General features: G+C 43.1%; 1 protein-coding gene across 7 annotated transcripts in view; it reads right to left on the bottom strand.

The window, feature by feature from the left end:
• flfl (serine/threonine-protein phosphatase 4 regulatory subunit 3 flfl) overlaps nucleotides 1-27,227 on the bottom strand; it is a 45,965-nt gene that overhangs the window by 17,454 nt on the left and 1,284 nt on the right. For 4 of the 7 annotated variants that reach the window (XM_045753591.2, XM_045753606.2, XM_069338533.1 and 1 more), the window contains exons 2-13: nucleotides 24,927-25,086; nucleotides 24,148-24,355; nucleotides 22,985-23,128; nucleotides 20,664-20,972; nucleotides 19,758-19,928; nucleotides 12,227-12,379; nucleotides 9,862-10,023; nucleotides 8,964-9,156; nucleotides 5,873-6,073; nucleotides 5,544-5,713; nucleotides 3,105-3,259; nucleotides 2,105-2,253 (exon numbers count right to left, since the gene is read on the bottom strand). In XM_045753591.2, coding sequence (XP_045609547.1) covers nucleotides 2,105-2,253; nucleotides 3,105-3,259; nucleotides 5,544-5,713; nucleotides 5,873-6,073; nucleotides 8,964-9,156; nucleotides 9,862-10,023; nucleotides 12,227-12,379; nucleotides 19,758-19,928; nucleotides 20,664-20,972; nucleotides 22,985-23,128; nucleotides 24,148-24,355; nucleotides 24,927-25,021 — 2,110 coding nt within the window. In that variant the 5' untranslated portion in view covers nucleotides 25,022-25,086. Of the gene's footprint in view, nucleotides 1-2,104; nucleotides 2,254-3,104; nucleotides 3,260-5,543; nucleotides 5,714-5,872; nucleotides 6,092-8,963; nucleotides 9,157-9,861; nucleotides 10,024-12,226; nucleotides 12,380-19,757; nucleotides 19,929-20,663; nucleotides 20,973-22,984; nucleotides 23,129-24,147; nucleotides 24,356-24,926; nucleotides 25,087-27,227 lie in introns of all 7 variants that reach the window. The other 3 variants (XM_045753598.2, XM_045753585.2, XM_045753614.2) reach the window with 1 other exon arrangement.

Here is a 27,227-nt window from a genome sequence, read left to right as displayed (position 1 = left end):
TGTATTGTAGAAAATTAAAAAATAAAAACAGTAATTTATGCATTGACACTTTTGTAAGCGAATTATTCATTATGGCTACATTCTCATTTTTTCAGTAGTGTTGACTTGTATCTGGATTGTGCCTGGATGGGGTTCTGGGAGTTCTACTCCCCAATCCCGGCCTGAGGCCAGGTTTAACTTGTGAGTGCTTGGTCCACCAGGCTCTTGTTTGGAGTGGCCCGCAGGCCCACATTTCCACCACAGCCAGGTTGGTCCGGCACTTCTAGGGATAGTTTTTGCATGAAGATGTCCACTTTTATTCCAGCAATATTTCTAACACTTGTTGAGAGTATGTTGAACAACTGTGGACCTCTGATTGTGCCTATGGCACCTCTGCTCTTCACTGGTTCTATTCTGCATTTCCTTCCACATCGTTCACTTCAGTATGTTGTTATTTTACTGTGTAGATTTGGGACCTGGTCCTCCTGTATTTTTCATGTGTGTATATTATTTGATCTCTCTCGTCTCCTTTCTAGAGAGCACATTTAGAGACCTTGAGACGATCCCAATAAGTTAGGTGCTGTATTATGTGTATGTATGCCGTGTGCTTTCAGATTGGTTACAACAGAAATAACCTTCCATAACATGACTATTATAAATGGCCCACCACACGTTAAGGCATTTCACGACCTTCCCAAAACAGTCTTGGTGTGTGTGTACATAAAAAATCCGATCAATCCGACCTGATCAACCAGGCTGTGATTCACGCGTCAGGCTGCGAGCAGCCACGTCCAACAGCCTGGTTGACCAGTCCAGCAACAAGTAGGCCTGGTCGGTGACCGGGCTGCAGGGACACTAATCCCTGAAATCATTGCAAGGTAAGGAAGCCCCATGCAGCACGGGTCCAATAAAAATCTCCGTTCTGTGTTTGTTTCTACATGAGAAGCAGAGAGAGAGATCAGTTACCAGTACCAGCCACAGTAAAACACAGTAAAACTAATTAACACTTTCGCTCATCCCAGCAGACCGTGGTTGTCACCAGTATTATTAATCACACCACACGCGTGTGATTAATGTGACCCCCTCTCGGGAGTCACAAGAAAAAATATTTGTATAAAATCCATTTATTGTCCGATCAACTTGGGAATAGTTTACAAATGTTTGCCATGAAATTTACGTTTTCTCCAATAGCCGAACAGCTTATTAAAGAGAACGGCGTGGCAGTGAATCATCGTGGTAAAACAATTGTATTATTGACACGACGAGTATAATCGACGTAGTTTTTATATATGTTGCCGGTCGAATGCATCCTTATGTGACCTTTAATACTTATGTTCTTATAGAACATTCTATTGCAAGCACATTGGTACAAAAATGAAATACATACATCGACAAATAAAGTCAGGACAGTGAATTGAATATACACTTTTCAAAGCAAGTTTTGCCGATATGCCACCGCGGGTAACACTTCGGCCACTTCCCACACGGTTTTGGGTGGGCTACGACATTGAATCTATATTTATATGCATATGTCCGTGTAGAGAATTTTATTGCGATTCCAATGATACCACAGTTAGCGATGTAGGACAACTGTAGGCTTCGCAACCATTAAGAGAGTGGAAACATTTTGTTGCTGTTTGGCGCTCTCGGCGAGTGATCTGAATAGTTTTTTATTTGGTGTTGATAGTCCTTATGCTTTGGCGGCATTTTATAGGTATGTTCTTATAGACAATTTTATTGCGAACACAGCGATACCAAATTTAAATACGTGCGCCTTCAATTATTGTCAGGACAGTCAAAAGAGTGTACACTTTTTCGGTCTTACCGCGTAGGCGCGCGAACCGCCGAAAGCGCATAGGGTATGATTTTTTTTTGAACGCCGAGAGCGCGAAAGTGTTAAAAAGCCGACACCTGACCAAGTGGAGTAAATATAACTAGAACATATGACGAAAGGTAGATGTAAAAAGTGATTACTGACCCAAGGTAAGAGGTAAATAACTATAGAGATAAAGACAAAAGACCAATAACAAACCCAGAAGATATTTAGAAATCCACCAAACAAAACTGAGAACTAAAATTACTGAGAGCGTATAAACTGGCAACTAGTCAAGCATTGACGACTAACCAACTGGAGCGATATTTGTGTCTCTGGAGGGAAGAATGGGCTCCGTCTCGTCTATCTCCTCCTCATCATTGTTGAACCACATCTCCTCCTCCTCGTCCAGGTCCCGTACGTCTCTTCTATACCGCGTACCTCTAACTACGCCTCCAATTCTGCGCAAAAAAAAAAAAGATCAAGGCGTGTATTACTTCTGGTTGACCAAACCATTGACCAGGGGCCAGATTCACGAAAGCACTTACGCAAGCATTTATGTACCTGCACATCTTTTCACAATCTTTGGCGGCTTTGTTTCCAATTATTAAACAGTTAATGAACTCCGAAGCACCAGGAGGCTGTTTATAACAACAACAACAGTTGAATGGGAAGTTTTCATGCTCGTAAACTGTTTAATAAATGTAACCAAAGCCGTCAAAGATTGAGGAAAGATGTACACGTTCGGAAGTGCTTTCTTGAATCTGGCCCCTGGCATCCTGGTTGTGTTGATCCTCGGAATCATCAACAGTATAGCATTGTGTAACTTTTATATATATATATATTTTTATTATAGTAGCATTATGCATCCTAATGTACTATCAATCCTACATTTGAATACAAAACTTTTTAATGCTTTAATAATGTATAAAACTAAACAAATTATTTTGAAAATGCAGTTCTTGTTCGTGTCAGTGTGAACATTGAACTCCCAAATGATAAGCACATTCCCTTCCACAAACATGCCAAACTTGTACTAAGATTATCCACTACAACTTTCTACATTACTCACTATTACAATGTTCTGTGCCAATAAAATACAGTTACAAAGCTGCAAGAAGTTATATAGTATAAGGCAAACCCATACATCTGGCAAAACCCTGCAGCATTACCACACCTAAATGATATCTGCCAACTTTGCGATCACTGCCACAACTAAATAATGCCCTGTGGCAGCTAGGTAAAGCATAACTTCATAATAAAGCTACTATTACCCATATTCCCCCACTGTGAACTGGACCCCATAACTTACCCATCCAGAGAGGCACTCCTATCTCTGTCTTTAAGTCTGTCTTGGTGCTGTTCGTAACGCATGCGAAGTGCATGGAAGGTTTGTACATAGTCCACCTGGGCCAGCACCTCTCCGAACTTCTCTACCACACTCATCCACAACGTCTTGATATCCTCCTGGAAAAAACAACAGCAAATAACTCAACTGCCTAAATGAATAAAAACTTATCATAACCCGAGAGACAATAAAATAAGTGTGATGCACAAATCCACAAGGGCCGTGAGGAGGGTTCGAACCTACGCTTCGAACCTTCCTTTGATATATTACGCTATTGTGACGTGTGTGTGTAATGAAGTGTGATATAGTTATGCAAACATTTTCTGGAATAGTCACATAGGATTAATGAGAGACGCAGCCACACGAGAGGGGAGGAGAGAGAGGGGGGGGGGAGACGCAGCTTGTGACCATCGCCTAATAATGTCAAAATGTAATGTAACTGCTACTATTTAGTGATGATAGTACTACAGAAGAACTTGACTGTGATAAAAGACTGTGTACAATGTTCAGATATCAGTGAACACAATGCTGTTCAAGATGTTCACAGTGTTAGGCAGGTAGCCACAGCACACTGCCATTGTTTGGACCATCTAAAAAAAATTTAAATGACTTCTCATGTTCCTTGACAAAATAAACTTATGGAAAATTATTTACCGACAGAATTTAGTGACCAGGATTCTGACACCAGCAGCAGCATTGTGGTGAGAATTACGATGTGCATAGTATGGTGGTGGGAGGAAGGGAGGGAGGGAGGGAGGTAGCGTCGTCAGCTGACTGGTGTGGCGGCCACAATAGTGTTGGACACCATATCAGCTTTGTGGTTCGTTATGGTGAACAAAACATGCAGCTACTTATATATAATGTGTGTGTGTATATATTGTAATAACAGCAAAAATATTTTGTTTAATGAACACAATTGAATCATTAATTTTCACACCATACTTTTGAGTATAGCAATGGTTCACACATTATATAAATATATCACACTACACACTACTGGATAATATTACTGCAAGAAAACCTGAGAAAAAATCAGACATTGAAATAAGTAGATAATATCTTTATGGCAACTCCCTGCTGACGGCTCAGGTGGAGAAGACCGATCCTTGACGCATACTCTGTTAGTGTGTGTGGATCTTGTCAGACTTCCCCGCCCTGCCACGGCCAAAATATGGCACCTATGATTTTTTTAAGTTTCTTGTGATCGGGGAACACATTTTAACTCTTAGAAGGAAAACAAAAATGTAATTTTTTCCTTGCGCATGGCGGTGTTATCGGCTATTGATTAATAGCTGCGCCGCCCAGGGGGTTAAGAAACCCTGACCGTGGCTCAGGAGCAAGAGGCTGTTAGGGCAAATGCCCCCCTCACATAGTATGTGGCATTTTTTAACGGAGTCTACTAATGCATTCAGCAAAAAAATTAAAGCACCCAAATATTTAGTTTTCTTATGCATCAGCCTTGCTAGGTTAAATGGGTTGCTTGCATTCATACGTTTCTGGTTAGGGAAAGTGGCCCCTTTTTCCGAAGTGGCAAATGGAGAGAATATGCTCGGAAGAGGAGTAAGGCATTGGTACTAGTAGTACTGTTTCTGACAACACAAATACAAATCAGATAATTTGGGAATAAAAAGGGAGAACAGCAATATTAACAAAAATCTAAGAACAAGACTTTAGACAAGGTCATTTACCAGTGATTTTAAAATCATCACACCCTGGGGCTGGCAGTGCACAGTCACAGCCTAGGGTTGAAAGATTGCTTCACCAGCCACAGGCATTGAGAATGCTTTCCCTAACAGCAGTTCAAGTTTAACAAGACAGCAGTGCGTCATAACTGCATTTTGCTGCCCCCAATAGGCCTACAAAACCAGCTTCTACTAAATCATGTCAACACATTTGTTTAAATAAAATTTTGTTTAATATGAACACAATCATTGTTTTAAAATAGTGTCTAAAAATACACACAATCATTTGATTATATATGTATTTCATGGTATCATTATACCATGAATCATTTGAGAATTAAATTATAGAAAATGAGGGCAATAGCCCAAAAATTTTGTACATAGTCCGTAGATAATACATAGTTTCATAGAGGTACATAGTTCCGTAGATCGTTCCGACTACAGAATGATCTAAGTTATTTTCCAGAGTGCACTGTACACAAACAAGGGGCGAGCACCAACACTCACAACAGTGCCCCCAACCATGTGTACTATCCTCCCTAACACACGAGCACAATCCACAATAAATACTAGAACGTAAGCACTATCTTCCATAACTAAGTGCTAACAGGTAAACACAGAGGTAAACATCCATTAGTGCAACGTACATAAAAACTATTGCACCGAGTGAAAATGTACCAACAACAACATAACATGAACACTGATCAACATAGACACCTACCACTTTGATGTACTCAAACATCTCGATGATGGCAGAATCCAGGAGGTTATATCTTCCATTGTTGCGGACAAATGCGTCAACTACTGGTGCAAAGAGGTTGGAGTTGATAATGTGGCGGTTGTAGAAGTCATCGCGGAGCCCGATGATCTTCCTCATAAACCGAAGAGCGCCTATCGACAGAAAAGTCTCAATTACAGCACGCACAACAAGTTGTCGTCGCTCGCGCCTGCCTAACTTCTCAAATTACAGGAACTATGGAAACATTGAGACACATATTGACACGAGAAGCGACAGAACAGCAATGCAGCCCAAGACACTGTCGCACTTACTAAGCACAAGGAATGTGTGTTTGGACTTCATGAGGACAAGGATTCGTTTGAGCAGATCTCGTTGGACAATGTAATTTTTGATGTGGTACGTGTGATGCTCCACGCAGAACGCCAGCAGCTCCAGAATGAGGGCGAGGAGCTGCGCCGACGAGTAGTCCTCGCGCCCCACTTCGTCGCCGACCGTGTTGGATAGTAGTGGTGCTGCAACACATAGTATTTCTGTGAGAGAAGTTCATGCACGAAAGTAAGAAAATTTGGTATGAATCACTACCCCCACACCAGTTCCCACAATTGTGGGGTGGGGGGAATAGACCCTCACGGGAAAAGGACGCAAAAGCATCGAGAGATAATGGAAAAGCCTTGAGGAAAAGGAAGAAAAGGCCTCAAGGGAAAGGATGAAACAGCATCAAGAGAAAGGAAGGAAAAGCCTCGAAAGAAAGGAAGGAAAAGCCTCGAGGGAAAGGAAGGAAAAGCCTCGAGGGAAAGGAAGGAAAAGCCTCGAGGGAAAGGAAGGAAAAGCCTCGAGGGAAAGGAAGGAAAAGCCTCGAGGGAAAGGAAGGAAAAGCCTCGAGGGAAAGGAAGGAAAAGCCTCGAGGGAAAGGAAAAAAAAGTATCGAGGGAAAGGAAAGAAAAGCATCGAGGGAAAGGAAAGAAAAGCATCGAGGGAAAGGAGGGAAATATGTAATGTAGTGTGATCTTTCTTCTTGCATCACAACAAGGTCAATGGCACAACATTCATCAAGTCTTTGGATTACGTTTTCATTTTTGGGTCGATTCCCAAGCAGGAGTCAGGGAGGGAGGGAGGGTATATGGGAGGTGTTGGGTATGAGAGGGTGGAGGGGGATTAAGTGGGAGGTAAGTGGTATGGCAATGGGGATGGGGGGGGGGGGGAGACCGAGTGAGGGTAGGGGTAGAGAAATAGGAGGTGCATTATTTGCCAAGTGTGGACCCAAGTGCAGATACAAACCAATGTATTATGAGGCTCGCAGTAACCACAACCTCATGAAACACTGCTATTTCTCACGCTTGATCATGTGTTTTTGCATCCATGATTATATCTTCCAAGCATATATTTGAGAAGGGGAACAATCTCTTGCCCTGCAAACTGGCCGCCTGATTAACCCGACAATACATTATCGTAATCAGTCTATAAAATGAACAAATCCACAAGGGCCGTGATGAGGGTTCTAACCTACATTCGGGATGATCCCAGATGCGCGTCTGGGATCATCCCAGACATGGGTTCGAACCTTCATTACGGCCCTTATGGATTTGTTGATTTTATATATCACATTATTGTGATTTCTGCGTGTATCAGTCTATAGTTCTCTGCCTTTGTTCTGCAACATCATTTATGGAGTGAGTCTGTTGGTATTAAAACTTTTCTCGTTCCATTCCAGTATTGAAACCTTTTCTCGACATTACATCACGCTCGGTAAAGATTACCTCAATATTCCAGCTCTGCTACCTCAAGCTTGGGGGAGGGGGGGGGGGGACACGTTTGTCCCTTCTCCGTCATATATAATCTTTTTAGACTTTTAATGCCATAATTTACTACCCAAGACCTCATTCATCCTCATCATGTAACCTTAATACACACTTTGCTACTCTTGAACAATGAAACCATACAAGTATGATCAATCCGAGAAAATATTGAAGCAGTATGATAGCACAATCGCACAGCAGCTCATCTCCTAGGGTACTGCTTAAGTGGGCTCCTTTCGGGATGGCAGCACCAGATTTTTGTCATTTTTCTTCACTGTGTACTTAACTATTTCTCCCTTTCATCCATCATCTTGTCTTTCCTGTCCTATAAGGAAAGGAAACTATCAGGAGAAATCAGCAACCCATTACAACTATATAGCACTGGGGAAGGAAGGGGTCAGGATAATGATATGGGATGAGATGGGGGGGGGGGGTTGAAATGGTGCCCAACCACTTAAGACGGTCGGGGAATGAATGCCGACCCACATGAAGCAAGACCGCCTCTCTACCGTCCAGCCCAAGTAGTTGGGCTCCTGTCCTAGAAGAAAACAGAGGTTAGGCTAGACAGCTGACAGAGCTGCCAATCCTAGTCACCTCAGTAAACACTACCACCTTAAGGACAGAATAGTACTGGTGGGGAGATAATGAAGCCGTTTTGTGGGACAAGATACTAAAAGAATTACAGCAAATTATTGTGGAAACGGATAGAAAAACATTGTGGTTAAGGATGAGGAAGTATAGAGGAACAGGAAGGATGTGAAAGTATTCATGGAAAGGATGTATAAGTACAGGCAACAGTTAAAAACTAACAAGTGGAAATGCCTGAAAAAATCATTGGGGAAAGTACCTAGAATGGCTAGGAAATAAATTGTAACAAATTTAAGGCACTACAAGAAAATGGAAAAAAAAAAAAAAAACAGGAAACCAGAGCTAGTCCACACGATGCCAACCCTGTCACGCTGCCCTCCCCACCGTGGTATTAGGGGGATATGGGGGCACAAAACCATTACCACCCCTCCACATTCTATAAACATAGGCAATAAATAACCGTCTCGTCCATCAAGGCCCAGAAAACAAAAATATTAACACGCAGATAGCAAGCCGTATCTGAAAAATTAAGACACCCACCCCACGCGTCAGAAAATAAAGGCGGCGACGAACCGAAATATTGTCGCATCCTTTATTTTAAGGGTTGGTTGTCTAAAACAATTAACACATTAATTCAATCAACCGAAGTTCTTCCTAAACTTTGAAAAACTTGAGATTGAGACAATGAGTCACAATAACGTAGCCAAAGATATCATGACCAAACCAAGAAATATCGCCGTGTCTTCATTTGTGATTTGTGGCTTGGTCATCAAACTCGAGATACTTCATTATTGAAATACTGTATCACGTTCATGTGATTTAATCACGCTTTAAAAACGGTATTCACCCAACTGCATACATCCCTAAGTCTTACTTAATAGAAACTAATACACAGCATTACAAGCTTGGTACTAGATAAACTCTTCATCCATTGGAACACAATGAATCACAAAATTGTCAAAATCTAGTACATCACTGTAAAGTAAAGAAAGCAGCAGCAGCAGTGCCAGAGACTTACCTACAAGGTAGTGCATGGAGTGTTTATAGAAGAACGCGAGGAAGTCTGCCCGCTCCGACTTGGTGACAGTCGCCATCATGTTCTCGGGGTCGATGAGGATCCTCAAGATACCCATTAGCTGGACTGCCCCTCCCATTTCAGGATCAGAGTCCACTACCATCTGCTCAATGATGATATTTAGCAGGAACTGCTCCTGTTAAATAACAAATTAAATATATATAGTATATGCTCATAATTAAACATTAACATATATATAGTTACCTGGTAATGTATTCACAGTAACCGTTTCCAGCCAGTATTTGCCCAGGTCTTTCCTAATTCTAATCTCAGCCTGCATATGTACAACAGGGGTGATGTAATTGTGTGTGTGGCGTGGGGTTTTTAAATCTCGTCTCCTATTGAATACCTACATTGATCACTTAAAATGTATATTATGTGTCATTCTTATTACACTAGTAAGGATAACTTACTACACTAGTTAGTGCATAAAATGCCATAAAACAGAGAAATATATTCAAAGATAATCTAATTCTTTACTTGGCACAGAAGTGCTTAAGAGTCAAATAAGGATCTATTTTGATTTAAGCTACAGTAATAAAACAGATACATCAAATTCTGCAAATTGCTAGCAAAGGTAGCAATAATCATACAAATTTAGTTTATTTTACTTTTCCTTCTTATTTATAAGAATGATCAAACCCATTATACACTCAAGTTGCTACAATTCAAATGAAACTATTGGTCTCCAATGAGGATGACAAAACAAGGCTATCACCACCATGAGCAAATATTGCGACCTTACAACTGCATCGAACCCACGTCCCTGGACAAGTTACACCAACGTTGTTATAAACAGTGCTCGGTGCAGTGGTAGGGAGAAGGAACAGTGGGATCTTACCTCCTCCGTTTTATGCTGCTGCTGCATCATGTACTCCCGCACCATGGACGGCGAGAACTCCACAATGTAACTGAGAATGTCGATGGAGGCGGACTTGATGATGGCGTCGTCGAGGCCCAGAGTGATCTCCAGTGCTGATAAAACCCCCAGGCTGGACAGAGTCTAGGGAAGCAGATGTGAAGGTTGTCATCAGTTCACCTTGGCCAAGTAGGGTTGGGAAGCATGCGGGTCAGACGAGGTCGTGACGGCCAGGGTAATCACCACTTCATTCAAAATGTGATCATTTTTAACAAACAACAAAAAAAGTTAAAATGCCACACAATTATAACAACTATTCAATAAGTTATCTAAGAGTGCATCTGCTTATATAGCCATCACAAAGACTTGCAAAAGCAACACCAACAGAAATGAAAATGAAAATTACACATGAATCAAGTTTCAGAGCTTAATATCAATTGAAGGATAAACCATTATATGGGTCATGTGGTATGTGACGGAGCGGAACAGGTCTCCAATGTTTTCCAGACGTAAATAACGATGCATTTCTCTTGTACATTTTCCCATGTAGTACAACCTTAGGGTTCCAATAATTTACGTAAATTATTAAGAGATTTGGGTAAAAAATGTACTCTGTACATTCTTTACCATTAAGTAAAGCCATTGATGTGCAACAGTATTCCATCCTAGAGTCCTCTTTACTTAAAACATCATTGGTTTCATCTCACACATTCTCATTGTCCAGCCTGTTTCTTATATTTTAGCTATGGCAGATACAGTACTTCATTGAATTTTTAACTGTAAAATTTTCAACATGATTATTACCAGTACGATATGCTATTTATTATTACGTTTGGTGTGAAGATCCATTATTAATTTGTTGACTGCAGAAGAGGAGATATAACTTGCATAATGAGATCACAATAGAGAGGACAATCCAAAAGAATATCCCTTGGAGCAAAACGATGTTGCCACCGACCAACAATGTCGTCTCTGTGATCCCCTCCAAGACTCCGCTTACATACAAACGTCACCAACCAACAATGTCGTCTCTGTGACCTCCTCCAAGACTCCGCTTACATACAAAACTACAATCGGAACGAAAAAATCCACAAGGGCTGTGATGAGGGTTCGAATTTACTTCCAGGATGATCCCAGACGCGCCTTAATCGACTGTGCCACAACATGGTATATAAGAATTGCACCTGGGATTGCTACCGCTTTCACACGGATCCCGCAGTTTCTCCAAGACACAAACTGGGGTTTTACACAATTTCCCCATGAACTCGGGCTCCTCAACAAGCTGTTCTACTTCGCCCTTACTTCAATACACACAAATCACAATAGTGTGATATATCAAATGAATAAATGACGACTGCGCCCATGTTGTGGCGCAATCAATCAAGGCGCGTCAGGGATCATCCTGGACTTGAAGTTCAAACCCTCATTGCGGCCTTTGTGGATTTATTCATTTGATATATCACACTATTGTGATTTCTGTGTATTGTGTATACACTTGGAATATTTTAAAATTCCCTGCTAATGACTGCATATTAGGCAAAAGTCTAAGTTTTCTTCCACAAGGCCATCATTCATACAATTACAGTTCTGTACTGCTGTTCAACGTTCAAAGTACAATGGATTACCATACCGTACCGTAACCATACAGTAACGAATAGTTCACCATTCCATCTACAAAAGCTCACCATTCCTTGTACAACAGGTCACCACTCTCATTACAATCAGCAACCATTCCAGCAGACAATAGGTCATCATTCCAAGTACAACAGTTTACCAGTGTGTACAATACTGAACATTTTGCTCTATTAGAGATTATTGTAATTATTATTATTAGAGATTATTTTGTTCCTTTGAGATTATTAGTAACCAATGTTGCAAAACTATACTGAACACTTTCATCACCGAGATTTACTCTAGTGTTCTATAGTTGAATAAAGGCTTGCCTTGCCTAAAGTCTTTGTGTTGCTTTATGTCCCAGTATAATTAGTGAAGGCAAACCTGGGGAGCTCTCTCACAACCACCTGCCGGGTATACTCCAGTACCCCACTCCAGATTAATCTAAAATTTACGTGTCCACTTAAACTATTTATCTTTCATCGACCAGGATAGGTTTGTCAGTATTTACTAAACAAATTAGGAGCTTTAATACGTTGCAAGGTCACCCTCACATTATTGTCCGTTATAGACAACCTCGTAGCTCAAATTTTTGTAATAAGAGACAAATAAGCCGCCACAAGCAACCCCAAAGATGCACAGGTTTCATCTGTGGCTCAGCGACTCCTTGGGGACCAGGTATATATACTGCCGGTACATATCAATCCTCTTCAGCCTGGTGTTGTGGACTCACTTTAAAGAACGTCTCTCTGCTGGTAGGTTGGAGGGTTTGAGAGAAGGTGCAGAACTCCTTCAGAAACAGGACCAGATCTCGCCGCTTCTCGGTCGGAACGTCCTCGTCGCCTCCCAACTGGTGAAACAACTCGCTCAAGAATCTCTCGTCTTCCTGCAATAAAAAGATGTAAACAAATTAAGCCTATGATTAAGCCATGACAAATTGCATATAATTATTCATACTTTTGTAATACATGTGACGGCTAATGGCTAATTTTAAATGTAGACTAGACGTATACATGAATACGTTTGGGTGGATATGAATAGGAGCTGCCTCGTATGGGCCAACAGGAGCTGCCTCGTATGGGCCAACAGGAGCTGCCTCGTATGGGCCAACAGGAGCTGCCTCGTATGGGCCAACAGGAGCTGCCTCGTATGGACCAACAGGAGCTGCCTCGTATGGACCAACAGGAGCTGCCTCGTATGGACCAACAGGAGCTGCCTCGTATGGACCAACAGGAGCTGCCTCGTATGGACCAACAGGAGCTGCCTCGTATGGACCAACAGGAGCTGCCTCGTATGGACCAACAGGAGCTGCCTCGTATGGACCAACAGGAGCTGCCGCGTATGGACCAACAGGAGCTGCCTCGTATGGACCAACAGGAGCTGCCTCGTATGGACCAACAGGAGCTGCCTCGTATAGACCAACAGGAGCTGCCTCGTATGGACCAACAGGAGCTGCCTCGTATGGACCAACAGGAGCTGCCTCGTATGGACCAACAGGAGCTGCCTCGTATGGACCAACAGGAGCTGCCTCGTATGGACCAACAGGAGCTGCCTCGTATGGACCAACAGGAGCTGCCTCGTATGGACCAACAGGAGCTGCCTCGTATGGACCAACAGGAGCTGCCTCGTATGGACCAACAGGAGCTGCCTCGTGTGAACCAATAAGAGCTGCCTCGTATGGACCCATAAGAGCTGCCTCGTATGGACCCATAAGAGCTGCCTCGTATGGACCCATAAGAGCTGCCTCGTATGGACCCATAAGAGCTGCCTCGTATGGACCCATAAGAGCTGCCTCGTATGGACCAATAGGAGCTGCCTCGTGTGGACCAATAAGAGCTGCCTCGTGTGGACCAATAAGAGCTGCCTCATATGGACCAATAGGAGCTGCCTTGTATGGACCAATAAGAGCTGCCTCGTATGGACCAATAGGAGCTGCCTCGTATGGACCAATAAGAGCTGCCTCATATGGACCAATAGGAGCTGCCTCATATGGACCAATAGGAGCTGCCTCATATGGACCAATAGGAGCTGCCTCATGTGGACCAACAGGAGCTGCCTCATATGGACCAATAGGAGCTGCCTCATATGGACCAATAGGAGCTGCCTCGTGTGGACCAATAGGAGCTGCCTCGTGTGGACCAATAAGAGCTGCCTCGTATGGACCAATAGGAGCTGCCTCGTGTGGACCAATAGGAGCTGCCTGGTATGGACCAATAGGAGCTGCCTCGTGTGGACCAATAGCAGCTGCCTGGTATGGACCAATAGGAGCTGCCTCGTGTGGACCAATAGGAGCTGCCTGGTATGGACCAATAGGAGCTGCCTCGTATGGACCAATAGGAGCTGCCTCGTGTGGACCAATAGGAGCTGCCTGGTATGGACCCATAAGAGCTGCCTCGTATGGACCCATAAGAGCTGCCTCGTATGGACCAATAGGAGCTGCCTTGTATGGACCAATAGGAGCTGCCTCATATGGACCAATAGCAGCTGCCTCGTATGGACCAATAGGAGCTGCCTCATATGGACCAATAGAAGCTGCCTCGTATGGACCAATAAGAGCTGCCTCATATGGACCAATAGGAGCTGCCTCATATGGACCAATAAGAGCTGCCTCGTATGGACCAATAAGAGCTGCCTCATATGGACCAATAAGAGCTGCCTCATATGGACCAATAGGAACTGCCTCATATGGACCAATAGGAGCTGCCTCGTATAGACCAATAGGAGCTGCCTCGTATGGACCAATAGGAGCTGCCTCGTATGGACCAATAGGAGCTGCCTCGTATGGACCAATAGGAGCTGCCTCGTATGGACCAATAGGAGCTGCCTCATATGGACCAATAAGAACTGCCTCATATGGACCAATAGGAGCTGCCTCGTATGGACCAATAGGAGCTGCCTCGTATGGACCAATAAGAGCTGCCTCGTATGGACCAATAAGAGCTGCCTCGTATGGACCAATAGGAGCTGCCTCATATGGACCAATAAGAGCTGCCTCGTATGGACCAATAGGAGCTGCCTCATATGGACCAATAAGAGCTGCCTCGTATGGACCAATAAGAGCTGCCTCATATGGACCAATAGGAGCTGCCTCATATGGACCAATAAGAGCTGCCTCATATGGACCAATAGGAGCTGCCTCATGTGGACCAATAAGAGCTGCCTCATATGGACCAATAAGAGCTGCCTCATATGGACCAATAGGCCTCCTGCAGTTTCCTTCATTCTTATGATTTTGTAATTGTCATTTTATATGGAATTTAAAAAGTTTCGTTATATAATGTCACAAGTTGTAATAATAACAGAAACATATCTAGTGTCAATTTGCTAACTAATAAGAGATGACTTGGTCCAATTTTGATAGGTAATGCAGTCAAACTGCCGTGCGCACGCACACACTCGCACATAAGTACACTTAGGATTGTACTACAATCCTAAGTATTGTAGTACAGGATGATGATAGTGAGTGGTGTCCCAGAGAACATAGAGGTATAGTGCTTTTGAAAAATAGGTGAGATAACAGGAATGTGCCAAGGGAGGTGAAAAAATGGATGAGAAAAAGTTGCCCTAAGTGTTTACAGTACAGAGAAGAACATTCAAGATGGCCACCAGCAAGAGGAAATTCAAAACAGGGCTTGATTTTGGGGGATTCAATGAAGCATTGATATTAGCAGTCTACACAACAAGTTGGTAAAATTAGATACTATAGTGAACTCTATGTAGAAATAATCAGTAAATTGAGAGAAAGTAATGACCATTTAAATAGCAAAGTTGTATGTCTTGAGGGTTTAGTGAAAGACTTGTGCAAGGATAAGAATCAATTGGAAACAAATTGCAAAGCCATGGAAGAAGAAAATAAACTCTTAAAAATAGCTTTGGAAGAAGTTAAAGTAAATTTAAACATAAATGACTACAATAGGTTAGGTAAGGAAATTCAACAGGAGAAACAGCTTTTGTCAGCACAGATGGAGGAAGTTACACAGGGAATAGAACAGTGCAAGAAAGATATGCAACTCACCTATGCACAAGTGGCCAAGGAGAAAGAAAAAATTGAAGAAGCAGTAAAGGAAGTCAAACACTGCAGCAACCAAGATAAAACAAACATTAGGCTGGAAGTGAGAAAGGAATTGGCATCTAACCCGAAGTTGGTGCAAAACACAGTTGAGCGGAGTAAGTCCCTGATAATTTTTGGCTGCAAAGAAAAGGAGATAACATCTAGGTCAGAAAGAGCTGTAGAAGAAGCAAAAGTAGTAGATGAAATTGTTGGCCTCGTGGAAGGTCTTACAACCACTAGAGAATGTGTGCGACTACAGGAGAATAGGCAGGTACGTACAAGGGAGAGATCGACCTTTGAGGATCACCCTAAAAGGTGCCAAACAGAGGAAGAAGTACTAAGGAATCCTAGAAAATTACAAAGTGATGAGGATGGGAAAGTATGGTCGTTAAGATGAGATCTTTCAAGAGAAGACAGAGAAGCTGAAACTGAACCTCAGCGGCAAAACGTCTAAATGAGAGCAGAAACAAAGAAGAAATCAATTCTTTTTTTCTACAAAGTGTTAGGGGTCAGCAGGCCAGTAAAATGGTACAAAAGGCAAACCAACAAAATCAATAGAGAGAGGGGGTGTGAAGAATAAGGAGAGGGGGAACAAGTTCCTGAAGATTGCATACACCAACATAGATGGAGTAAGATCGAAGATACTGGAGTTAAGTGATGTAATACAGCTGCAGACACCAGACATTGTTGCACTCACCGAGACAAAACTTGAAAATGTTATTTTAAATGAAGTCATATTCCCAAGGGGCTACTCAGTCTGGAGACGGGACAGAAAAATTAGGAAAGGCGGTGGCGTTGCTGTGCTGGTGAAAGAACACCTAAAGGTGAACGAAATAATGACTGCCAATCCACAAGAAGTTGACAAAATAGCACTAGAGATCTGCCATGAGGATGATAAACTAATAATCATAAATGTATGTAATCCACCGCCAAACACCACATGGTCAAAGGAGGAGCTGATAGTAAACGAGAAGGTCTTATAACAATAATGAGAGAGATTATAGCAAGAGCGGATAACGATAGATCACGACTGTTGATAGTCGACGACTTAAACTCGAAATCCATAGACTGGGAAGCATATGAAGCTAGAACAGAGGATTTTTGGACCTGTAGATTTGTAGACCTCATCCTGGAAACAGTCTTGTATCAACATGTTAAACAAGCTACGAGGATGAGGGAAGGGGACGTTCTCTCCATGCTAGATTTGATATTTACCAGGAAGGAGGAAGAGATATTTGACATTCAGTACCTTCCTCCCTTGGGTAAAAGTGACCATGTCTTTTTGGGAATAAAGTCTGCAATGTGTTATAATCTGGAAGAAAATAAGAAGGTTGATGTAATTGAAAAACCTGACTTCAGGAGAGGACATTATGGAAACTTAGAATTTTTTTAGTGAGTATAATTGGACAGACTTGTTGCTAGGCAAAGAAGTGAATGAGATGTATGTCAAATTTTGAGAAATATATGATAAAAGCACAAAAAAATTTATACCAAAACAGAGATGCAGAACTAGGAAACAGGATTGGTTCAACAGAAATTCTGAGAGGGGCCAGAGATCAAAGACACAAAAATGGAATCAATACTAGGAAGAGGCCAAACCTCCAAACATACCAGTGATACAAAGATGCGAGAAACAACTACACAGCAGTGAGGAGAGAGGCAGAAAGAAATTTTGAAAAAGGGATTGCAAATGTAAAACAGAACCAGGTCTATTCTATAAATTCATAAACAACAAATTGCAGGTAAAGGATAATATTCAGAGGTTGAAAATGGGGGACTGATACACGGAAAATGAAATGTGTGAAACATGAAACAAAAAAATCCAAAGTGTGTTTGTACAAAATGAAATCTTCAGGGAACCAGACACAATAAGAATTCCAGAGAACAACATAGAGCACATAGAGATGCCTAGAAACAAAGTGGAAAAAATGCTCAAGGAAATAAGAACAAGGCAGTTGATCCGGATGGAGTTTCACCATGGGTTCTGAGAGAATGTGCACCTGAGCTCAGCGTTCCACTTCACCTGATTTTTCAGGCATCCCTGTATACAGGAGTTGTAGCTGATGTGTGGAAAAAGTCTAACATAGTTCCAATCTACAAAAGTGGAAGCAGGGAAGACCCCCTTAATTATAGACCGGTATCATTGACAAGTGTAATAGTCAAACTATTGGAAAAAATAATTAAAACTAAATGGGTAGAACACCTGGAGAAAAACAATACAATATCAGACAGACAGTATGGTTTTCGATCTGGAAGATCCTGTGTAACAAATTTACTCAGTTTCTATGATCGAGACACAGAGATTTTACAGGAAAGAGATGGTTGGGTTGACTGCATCTATATAACAAATGCTTTCGACAGAGATCCACGTAAGAGGTTGTTCTGGAAACTAACATATTGGAGGAGTGACAGGGTAAGCTAACATGGATGACAAATTTCCTGATAGAAAAAATGAGGGCCATAATTAGAGGCAATTACGGCTCCGTACAATCTATCAGATGGAATACAGAATTATATGAACATGTTTGCTGATGATGCTAAGATAATAGGAAGGATAAGAAACTTAGATGATTGTCATGCCCTTCAAGATGACCTGGACAAAATAAGTATATGGAGCAACACTTGGCAAATGGAATTTAATGTGAATAAATGCCATGTTATGGAATGTGGAATAGGAGAACATAGACCCCCCACAACCTATAAATTTAGTGAGAAATCTTTGAAGAATTGTGACAAAGAAAGGGATCTATGGGTGGTTCTAGATAGAAAACCGTCACCTGAAAACCACATTAAAACTAGTCCCATAATAATAGCACAATAAATAGAATTTTAACAAATATTTTAAAATTTTGACCAAAAACGTATTTATAATCTTTCACGTGTTCTGACATCAAGTTTTGTGTTACATCTTTCATTTTGGTATCAAATTGTGCGCACTCTAAAAGCACTCATTTTGAAACTATCCCCAAGATAATAAATGAATTTTATACAAATATTTGGTTATCGATCGCACATCATGTCCGTTGCTCGGACTCGGAGAAAAAAATTTAACGCAAGTTGCGTTCGAAGAGGGCGATAGTGTTAATTAATATTACACTACACACTATTGAATAATATTATTGTAAAAAAAACAAGAAAAAATCAGACATTGAAATAATTAGGTAATATATTTGTGGCAGCTCGTGACAGGTCGGGCGGAGCAGACCACCTCCGACACTTGCTCTGTCACCGCCTCATTTTTGCCCGACTTCCCCGCCCTACTTTGGCCAAAATACTGCCACCTACGATTTTGTTATTATTTTTCCCATGATCAGGGAACACAAATGAACAATTATAAGATGAAACAATTTTTGCATATTTTTTTTTTTGTTGCGTCTGGCAATGTTGCAGGGCAAAAAAGTTCTTAGCAGTTTAAGGGATAATGACATTTCCTACACATCAGCCTAAATAGGTTATGTAGTTGTACGGGTTTGAATGTTTGTCCGGCAAAACAGTGTCAATTTTTATAGAGCGCCTCAGCCACTTCCATTAGCAGATAAGACATAAGAAAAAGCTTTTCAGAAAATGGACAATGAATCTTCAAAGCAAGTCTTATACAGTATTCATTAGACCAGGTGTAGGGTGTGCGGCACCAGCTTGGAACCCACACTCAAGTGACACACACACACACACACACACACACACACACACAAAGAGGTTCAACAATGAAAGCACCAGATATACGAGACCCGAGTTACAAAGAGGTTCAGAGAGGTGAAGCTACGTACAGCAAAGAAGGGAACTATCGGGAGAAAGCACAAAGCCATTACGACTATATAGCACTTGAAAGGGATCAGGATAAGGATTTGGGATGGGACGGGGGGAAGGAATGGTGCCCAACCACTTCGACATTCAGGTATTGAACATGAACCTGCATGAAGCGAAACACTACCATCCAGCCCAAGTGTTTGGGCATCATTCTTTGCCCTGTCCCATGCCAAATCCTTATCCTCATACAGTGAAGAGAGGAATATCAAGAAAAATATCAACATCAGACCAAAAATACACAAAGCTACATGAAACAAAGTGGATGCAGTTACAGTGAGAGCCAAGGGTAATGCCTCATGGCAAACGTTCACATTATCAGCAACAACGGTCACTGCGAGACCACAACACAAATACTTGGGCTGCCGCGCTCCATATATAGCAGCACTGAAGCGTTCCTTCGGCTCACCTGAATGAGAGAGACTATCTCTACTTTGTTGAAGAAGATGAAGGAGGAGAGCGTGGACAACATGTTCTCCTCGAACACCGCCGGCGTCGGCAGCACCACGTCTTGGATGTACTGGACACGGTACGTCTGGTGGATCTTACTTAGTAGTTCACTATTTTCTATGGGAATTACCTGAAAATGACCCCACACACTTTTCAAACAAACACAAACAACACTATTCCAAAATGCTAATTTGAATAAAAACATAATAATCTTCTCAAAAAAGTGTTCACTGATAATTAAATGAATTGTGTTTAGTCAATGATTTTTAGGTAGAACATCTAACACACAAAATCACAACTGTACTATAGACATTTAAAGCAAGCAAACAAATATAAGCAACAACATGATTTTGAGAAAATACCGAGACCATACAACTTGCATCCCTGCACTCCGGCCCATGTCTGTCTGAGCTCCTCGTGGTTCAGCCAGTGCCCAGGGAGTACAGGGATGCTCATTTGATCCCATGGTGGGGCAAGATTGTGGCCAGGGAGTACAGGGATGCTCATTTGATCCCATGGTGGGGCAAGATTGTGGCCAGGGAGTACAGGGATGCTCATCTGATTCCATGGTGGGGCAAGATTGTGGCCAGGGAGTACAGGGATGCTCATTTGATTCCATGGTGTGACGAGATACACCACATTCAACGTCATCGTACGCCATCTTCACATACTGTTTACAAAGTTTCACGTACCAGTAACGGCACATTTAAACATTCCCTCAAGGCTGCTTTAAGAAGCCAGTGCTCTCAGTCTATCAAAACCATCTTGGTAGAACTATAGAAGTTAAGCGATGTAGATAAATCTAACCAAGTGCACCAAAACAGAAACATACCTAAAATGACAACCAGAAAATAATATTGCTCACCTCCTTAAACTTAGCTATACTTTTGAGGTACTGTCGGTGTCTCTTCGGGTACGGTGAGGAAGGATCGTACTCCAAGCATCCTACGACATCAAATATGGTATCGTCTGCAAACATGATTTCGAACAGGGCATTTTTGTTGAGCAGGAAGATGTTCTTGAAGATTTCGTAGAGAAGATGAAGACCTTCCATGTTCTCGAGGTCTTCACACGTGTGGAACACCGACACCAGTTTCTTGACGTAACCCTCATTCTCCAGGGCTATGGCCAACTTTTCTCGTCTAACTGGAGAATGTAAGCAGTTACTTATCACCTGCAGAATAAAAACACATTGGAATTACATTTTGGAACAACTGACGACGACGTACAATAAAACCAAAACAACAACGATTCTAATAAAGAACAACGAGTATAAAGCAAAACCAATTGCCTAACAAAATCAAGCACAAATAATCCAACTCCCGCACATGGAAAATATATGAGTGATGACAATGTTTAGGTTCATTTTAGACACAAAGTCATAGCACCAAGGGAGAATGATAGAGAGGGAGCCAAGACAAGGCAAGAGGGAAGGAGGTGACGGGCACAAGAGGCAAGGTGACGGGCACAGGAGGCAAGGTGACGGGTACAAGGGGCAAGGTGACGGGTACAAGGGGCAAGGTGACGGGTACAAGAGGCAAGGTGACGGGTACAAGGGGCAAGGTGACGGGTACAAGGGGCAAGGTGACGGGTACAAGAGGCAAGGTGACGGGTACAAGGGGCAAGGTGACGGGTACAAGGGGCAAGGTGACGGGTACAAGGGGCAAGGTGACGGGTACAAGGGGCAAGGTGACGGGTACAAGGGGCAAGGTGACGGGTACAAGGGGCAAGGTGACGGGTACAAGGGGCAAGGTGACGGGTACAAGACAAGGGGCAAGGCGACGGGTACAAGGGGCAAGGTGATGGGTACAAGGGGCAAGGTGACGGGTACAAGACAAGAGGCAAGGTGATGGGTACAAGAGGCAAGGTGATGGGTACAAGACAAGAGGCAAGGTGAAGGGTACAAGACAAGGGGCAAGGTGACGGGTACAAGACAAGGGGCAAGGTGACGGGTACAAGACAAGGGGCAAGGTGACGGGTACAAGACAAGGGGCAAGGTGACGGGTACAAGACAAGGGGCAAGGTGACGGGTACAAGAGGCAAGGTGACGGGTACAAGGGGCAAGGTGACGGGTACAAGGGGCAAGGTGACGGGTACAAGGGGCAAGGTGACGGGTACAAGGGGCAAGGTGACGGGTACAAGGGGCAAGGTGACGGGTACAAGGGGCAAGGTGACGGGTACAAGGGGCAAGGTGACGGGTACAAGGGGCAAGGTGACGGGTACAAGACAAGGGGCAAGGTGACGGGTACAAGACAAGGGGCAAGGTGACGGGTACAAGACAAGGGGCAAGGTGACGGGTACAAGACAAGGGGCAAGGTGACGGGTACAAGACAAGGGGCAAGGTGACGGGTACAAGACAAGGGGCAAGGTGACGGGTACAAGACAAGGGGCAAGGTGACGGGTACAAGACAAGGGGCAAGGTGACGGGTACAAGACAAGGGGCAAGGTGACGGGTACAAGACAAGGGGCAAGGTGACGAGTACAAGACAAGAGGCAAGGTGACGGGTACAAGACAAGGGGCAAGGCGACGGGTACAAGGGGCAAGGTGACGGGTACAAGACAAGGGGCAAGGTGACGGGTACAAGACAAGGGGCAAGGTGACGGGTACAAGACAAGGGGCAAGGTGACGGGTACAAGAGGCAAGGTGACGGGTACAAGACAAGGGGCAAGGTGACGGGTACAAGACAAGAGGCAAGGTGACGGGTACAAGACAAGAGGCAAGGTGACGGGTACAAGACAAGGGGCAAGGTGACGGGTACAAGACAAGGGGCAAGGTGACGGGTACAAGACAAGAGGCAAGGTGACGGGTACAAGACAAGAGGCAAGGTGACGGGTACAAGACAAGAGGCAAGGTGACGGGTACAAGACAAGAGGCAAGGTGACGGGTACAAGACAAGAGGCAAGGTGATGGGTACAAGAGGCAAGGTGACGGGTACAAGACAAGAGGCAAGGTGATGGGTACAAGAGGCAAGGTGATGGGTACAAGAGACAAGGTGACGGGTATAAGAGGCAAGGTGACGGGTACAAGGGGCAAGGTGACGGGTACAAGAGACAAGGTGACGGGTACAAGAGGCAAGGTGATGGGTACAAGACAAGTTCTTCTCGTCTTGTACCCCATCCTCATCTTCTGGCATGAGGTTTGGTCATCACATCATCAACATCAACACTCTGTGACATCAAACTCACCTCATTGATGTCTTCCAATCTGCCAATTTCACAAGGAGGCAGCTCGACCCAGGGGTTGGAATCTGACACGTCATCAAATCTCTCGTCTTCACTCTCCTCGACTATATCTTGCGTGATATCGACACTGGGATCCTTTCCTTGTACCTTCAAGGGGGAAACAAAAAGTAAGTAAATTTATAAATTCAATACCAAGGTAACACAAGATATCATTCACAGTAGTATGGGTGGTGTGCCAGGGATGGTTGAAAGTCTCAAGTTAGGTACCAGTTGGGTACTGCCTTATTGCCAGCATCGACCTCCTGGTTGGCACGACAAGTTCTGTACTCTTGAAGCCCCTAGTGCGACTCTCTTGGTAATCCAAGAGTCAATGTATTTTGGAAAGCGGATAATACAAAACCGACCCCATACTGAATTCGTCACTTGGACAGTAGACAGTGGACGAATACAATTTAACATTAAATTTAGCTTAACCTGTTCTGTTTCCCCCCCCCCCCTTCATCCATCGTGCACTGGGTACCTATTTTTTTTCGCTGGCATGACCCATCTATTCAACCTTCCAAACTGTTCCTACCAGCACTCACAGGGAGGACGTGATCCCAATGCTATCAACATGAAAAAAATCACATTTTTTTTTTTTCAAAAAATAAAAAGCACTCCCCAATAATTCTATATAACATATAAATTATAATATGCATGGATTTTCTTAATTTACTAACCACACACACACACACACACAATACTTTATTCTAGACCTCTTATGATTTTCTCATTCACTTTGAACTACTAAACTTAAGGATGTTTTATCATACATTTCTGTTAGGAATGAGAACGTTAATGACTCGAGAGATCTGTACATCTTTCCTCAATCCTGGCATCTTAAAAATTAAATACAGTAGTTTAATGCGCCAAGAATGATGGCGTCTGCCAAAATCAATAACAACTTAGGGCCGAGAACAACCTTGCAGGTACGAAGACGCTCATTAACTGATAAATAAACACAGACTAAGCTACCACGATTGAAAAAGGACATTTTCACAGATTTCAACAGTAGCCACACAAATGTTAATTGAATCCTAGCCCATTTGGCCCAGCTGTCTTTTGTTTTCACACTTTTTAAAGACATTAATGCACACTCGCAACAGCCAGACAAAATAGCAACATACCTGACAAATTTTTTCCCAGATTTCGTCACAGCCGGCCTTTTCTTGAAAACTCAGAGCTAAATCAAAGTTTTCACCTTCAGACCAGACAATTAGTGTGCCTTGCTGCTTCTGATATGCCGTGTCGGCCTGTATCCTCGATTCTAAGAGCAAAGAACCATCCGACTCTGCCCGCACTAACAGGGACATCCCTTTTAACCGTTCTACGTACCTGCGGGGTATCAAGCGAGGGTTAATACAAATGGAAGGATAGTTGTGTTAAAAGTTTGGAATATATATGTGAACAGGTAAATAAATGCTAGTTTAACAGCAAGAACATGACAAAAAAATATTTACACATATATGGAGAGGCAAGAGACATTAATCTTTCTTCATTTGTGCGTTGAAATTAATGTGGATTAATACAGCCGGAGAAATGACAGCCCAACTAACCATTAACGTGCATCTGAGGTGAAGTAAACATTTAAAATACTGTATTCCACTTAAGATTCCACAGAGTATCTCAAGTGAGGCAAAGGAAGATTTATGTAAAGGATTGTTTTGAGGTCTATCATGGGCACCCTTCATCTGGAAAGTCATCAGTAGGTAGGCCTCAAGGTTTAATGAAATACTCAGAGTTTACAAACTGGTGTGTGTACCCTACATGAGGGTGACCTTAAAGGAATAGGGCAGCTCTAAGACCCATTTGTTAAGAAAATACAGAAAGAAAACACACACACACACAAAGGAGAAGGCAGTAAGATCATAGTAGCAGGAAACTGTGCACAAAGGGCTCCACTTACGAGGACGTGACATGGCCTGTGCCCCTGTCGTCCCACTGGCGGTCAGCGTTTAGCGCATACAACTTCACCCTGCGCCGTGCCATTCTGTCAGCCATGTCTCCGCAGTGTGCCCCACCCACAGCTTCTGGCTCGGCTACTGTTCATTAACTCTTGCAAACATCTGTAGGAGAGAGAGATTACAATTATTCACTAATATTACCACTAAACTAAAACTATAAATATTAAAGAAGCTTGCCAATTTTCCGTCGGCATTACGGGTGTTTACAAACTGTTTACCTGGAACATGCCTATGGAGGGTTTCAGGAGTTCATCTACTTCCCGAGCCTGCACCCCCCCCCCTCCACCCCGAGACCAGACTCGACTTATGATATCTTGATCCAACAGGCTGTTTGTTGAACTAAGCCATTACAGTAGAAATTAGTAGACCAGTCTCCGCTGAAACACCTGGCCACTTAAGCATGCTGATGCAGTCGACAGTAAAAACGTGCGCATGTGGTAACAAATAGAGGCTCACATTCAGTATAGAGACTGAATCAAAAGTGTGGCACTCTTCAATGACTTTCTAATTTAGTTTAAGAAATTATTAGGTTATAATTTTTTTAATCGTACAAAATTATTTTCCCAAGAAAACACAAAGGAGTTTGGCCTTCACCATTATACACGTTTATAAAACTCGTCAAAATCTCGCTAGACGTAACTTAAACAAAACTTTGTATTGCGTTATTGCAATTGTGAACACAAACATTTTGTATACGCGTGTGTTCGTTAGTAGATTCATTATTATAATTATTAAGGTTTCAGCGTTATTGGTAGTTTCAGCGTTATTAGTAAAGTGTCATCGTTATTAGTAATATCTTACATGTTATGGCAACCTAATTACATTCATAAAAGTGCTTCCCTGTGAAAGGTATACGTAGGCCAGCATTAATTTGTAATGATTTTTAAATGAATAGTATGCTACTTTAGTACAGAAGATGTATAGTCTAGTTTTGTACTCTAGATGGGAGCCGGTCGGCCGAGCGGACAGCACGCTGGACTTGTGATCCTGTGGTCCCGGGTTCAATCCCGGGCGCCGGCGAGAAACAATGGGCAGAGTTTCTTTCACCCTATGCCCCCTGTTACCTAGCAGTAAAATAGGTACCTGGGTGTTAGTCAGCTGTCACAAGCTGCTTCCTGGGGGTGGAGGCCTGGTCGAGGACCGGGCCGCGGGGACACTAAAACCCCGAAATCATCTCAAGATGACCTCAAGATAGACTAATACTCAAGATTAATATTCCTACTGTATTGATGGTGCATTCCCTCAACCCTTCCCAAAGAAATTTATAAAGATGGCTTACAACATGAGTGAAATTTTATCAATAACCTTTACTGACAAAGATAAAATGAGAGAGAGCAACCTAAGACTAGGATTACAGCCTAGGGTCGGTATACTGTAGTATTTCACAGGTCCTGGTGGCATAGTGGTGCCTCATTAAATAGAACCTGATTTAGCCTCTTAACTGCAAATTTGAACCCAAGCATCATACCATTGTCTTGGCCAATTGGCACCACCAGTAGCAGCAGCCAGTGACCTCACCATGGCACTATATTGTACCTCACAAGAGGCTCAACAGCAAGGATGAAGGAGCAACATGTTAGCATCAACAGTGTTAACACGGAGTGGAGAAATGTCACTTGTGGCATGCCCCCCCCCCCCCCGTCACTTGTGGCATGCCCCCCCCCCCCCCCCCTGTCACTTGTGGCATGCCTCCCACCCCCCCGTCACTTGTGGCATGACCCCCGTCACTTGTCGTCCCAAACTTAACTTGCACAGGGATATAAGAGCCACCCGATTGGCTATTAGACTCTCGGAGAGAGAGAGAACTATCAACATCAGAGGCCCGAGACTGTTCAACACACTTCCACTACACATAAGGGACATAACTGGCCGACCCCTCACAGTGTTCAAGAGAGAGAACTTGACAAGCACCTCCACGGGATACCTGATCAACCAGACTGTGACTCGTACGTCAGGCTGCGAGCAGCCGCGTCCAACAGCCTGGTTGATCAGTCCAGCAACGTGGAGGCCTGGTCGACGACCGGGCCGCGGGGAAGCCAAGCCCCTAAATCATTTCGAGGTAACCTCAAGAGGGTAATGGCATTTTGTCAAATCGTTTTGTTACAATCATAATAATAATTAATTGTGTCGGGGGACAGGCAGACAGTGTTTCATACATGTTTGCCTTATACTGAAGTACCTCCCCTTTCCCCCCCCCCCCCCAAGAGTCAAATTACTAACCCCACAACACGCCCACTAACCCC

Source organism: Procambarus clarkii, chromosome 5, assembly GCF_040958095.1.
Source record: "Procambarus clarkii isolate CNS0578487 chromosome 5, FALCON_Pclarkii_2.0, whole genome shotgun sequence".
NCBI lineage: Eukaryota > Metazoa > Arthropoda > Malacostraca > Decapoda > Cambaridae > Procambarus > Procambarus clarkii.
Note: the sequence above shows the minus strand (reverse complement) of the source record. Positions and strands in the feature narration are given on the sequence as shown.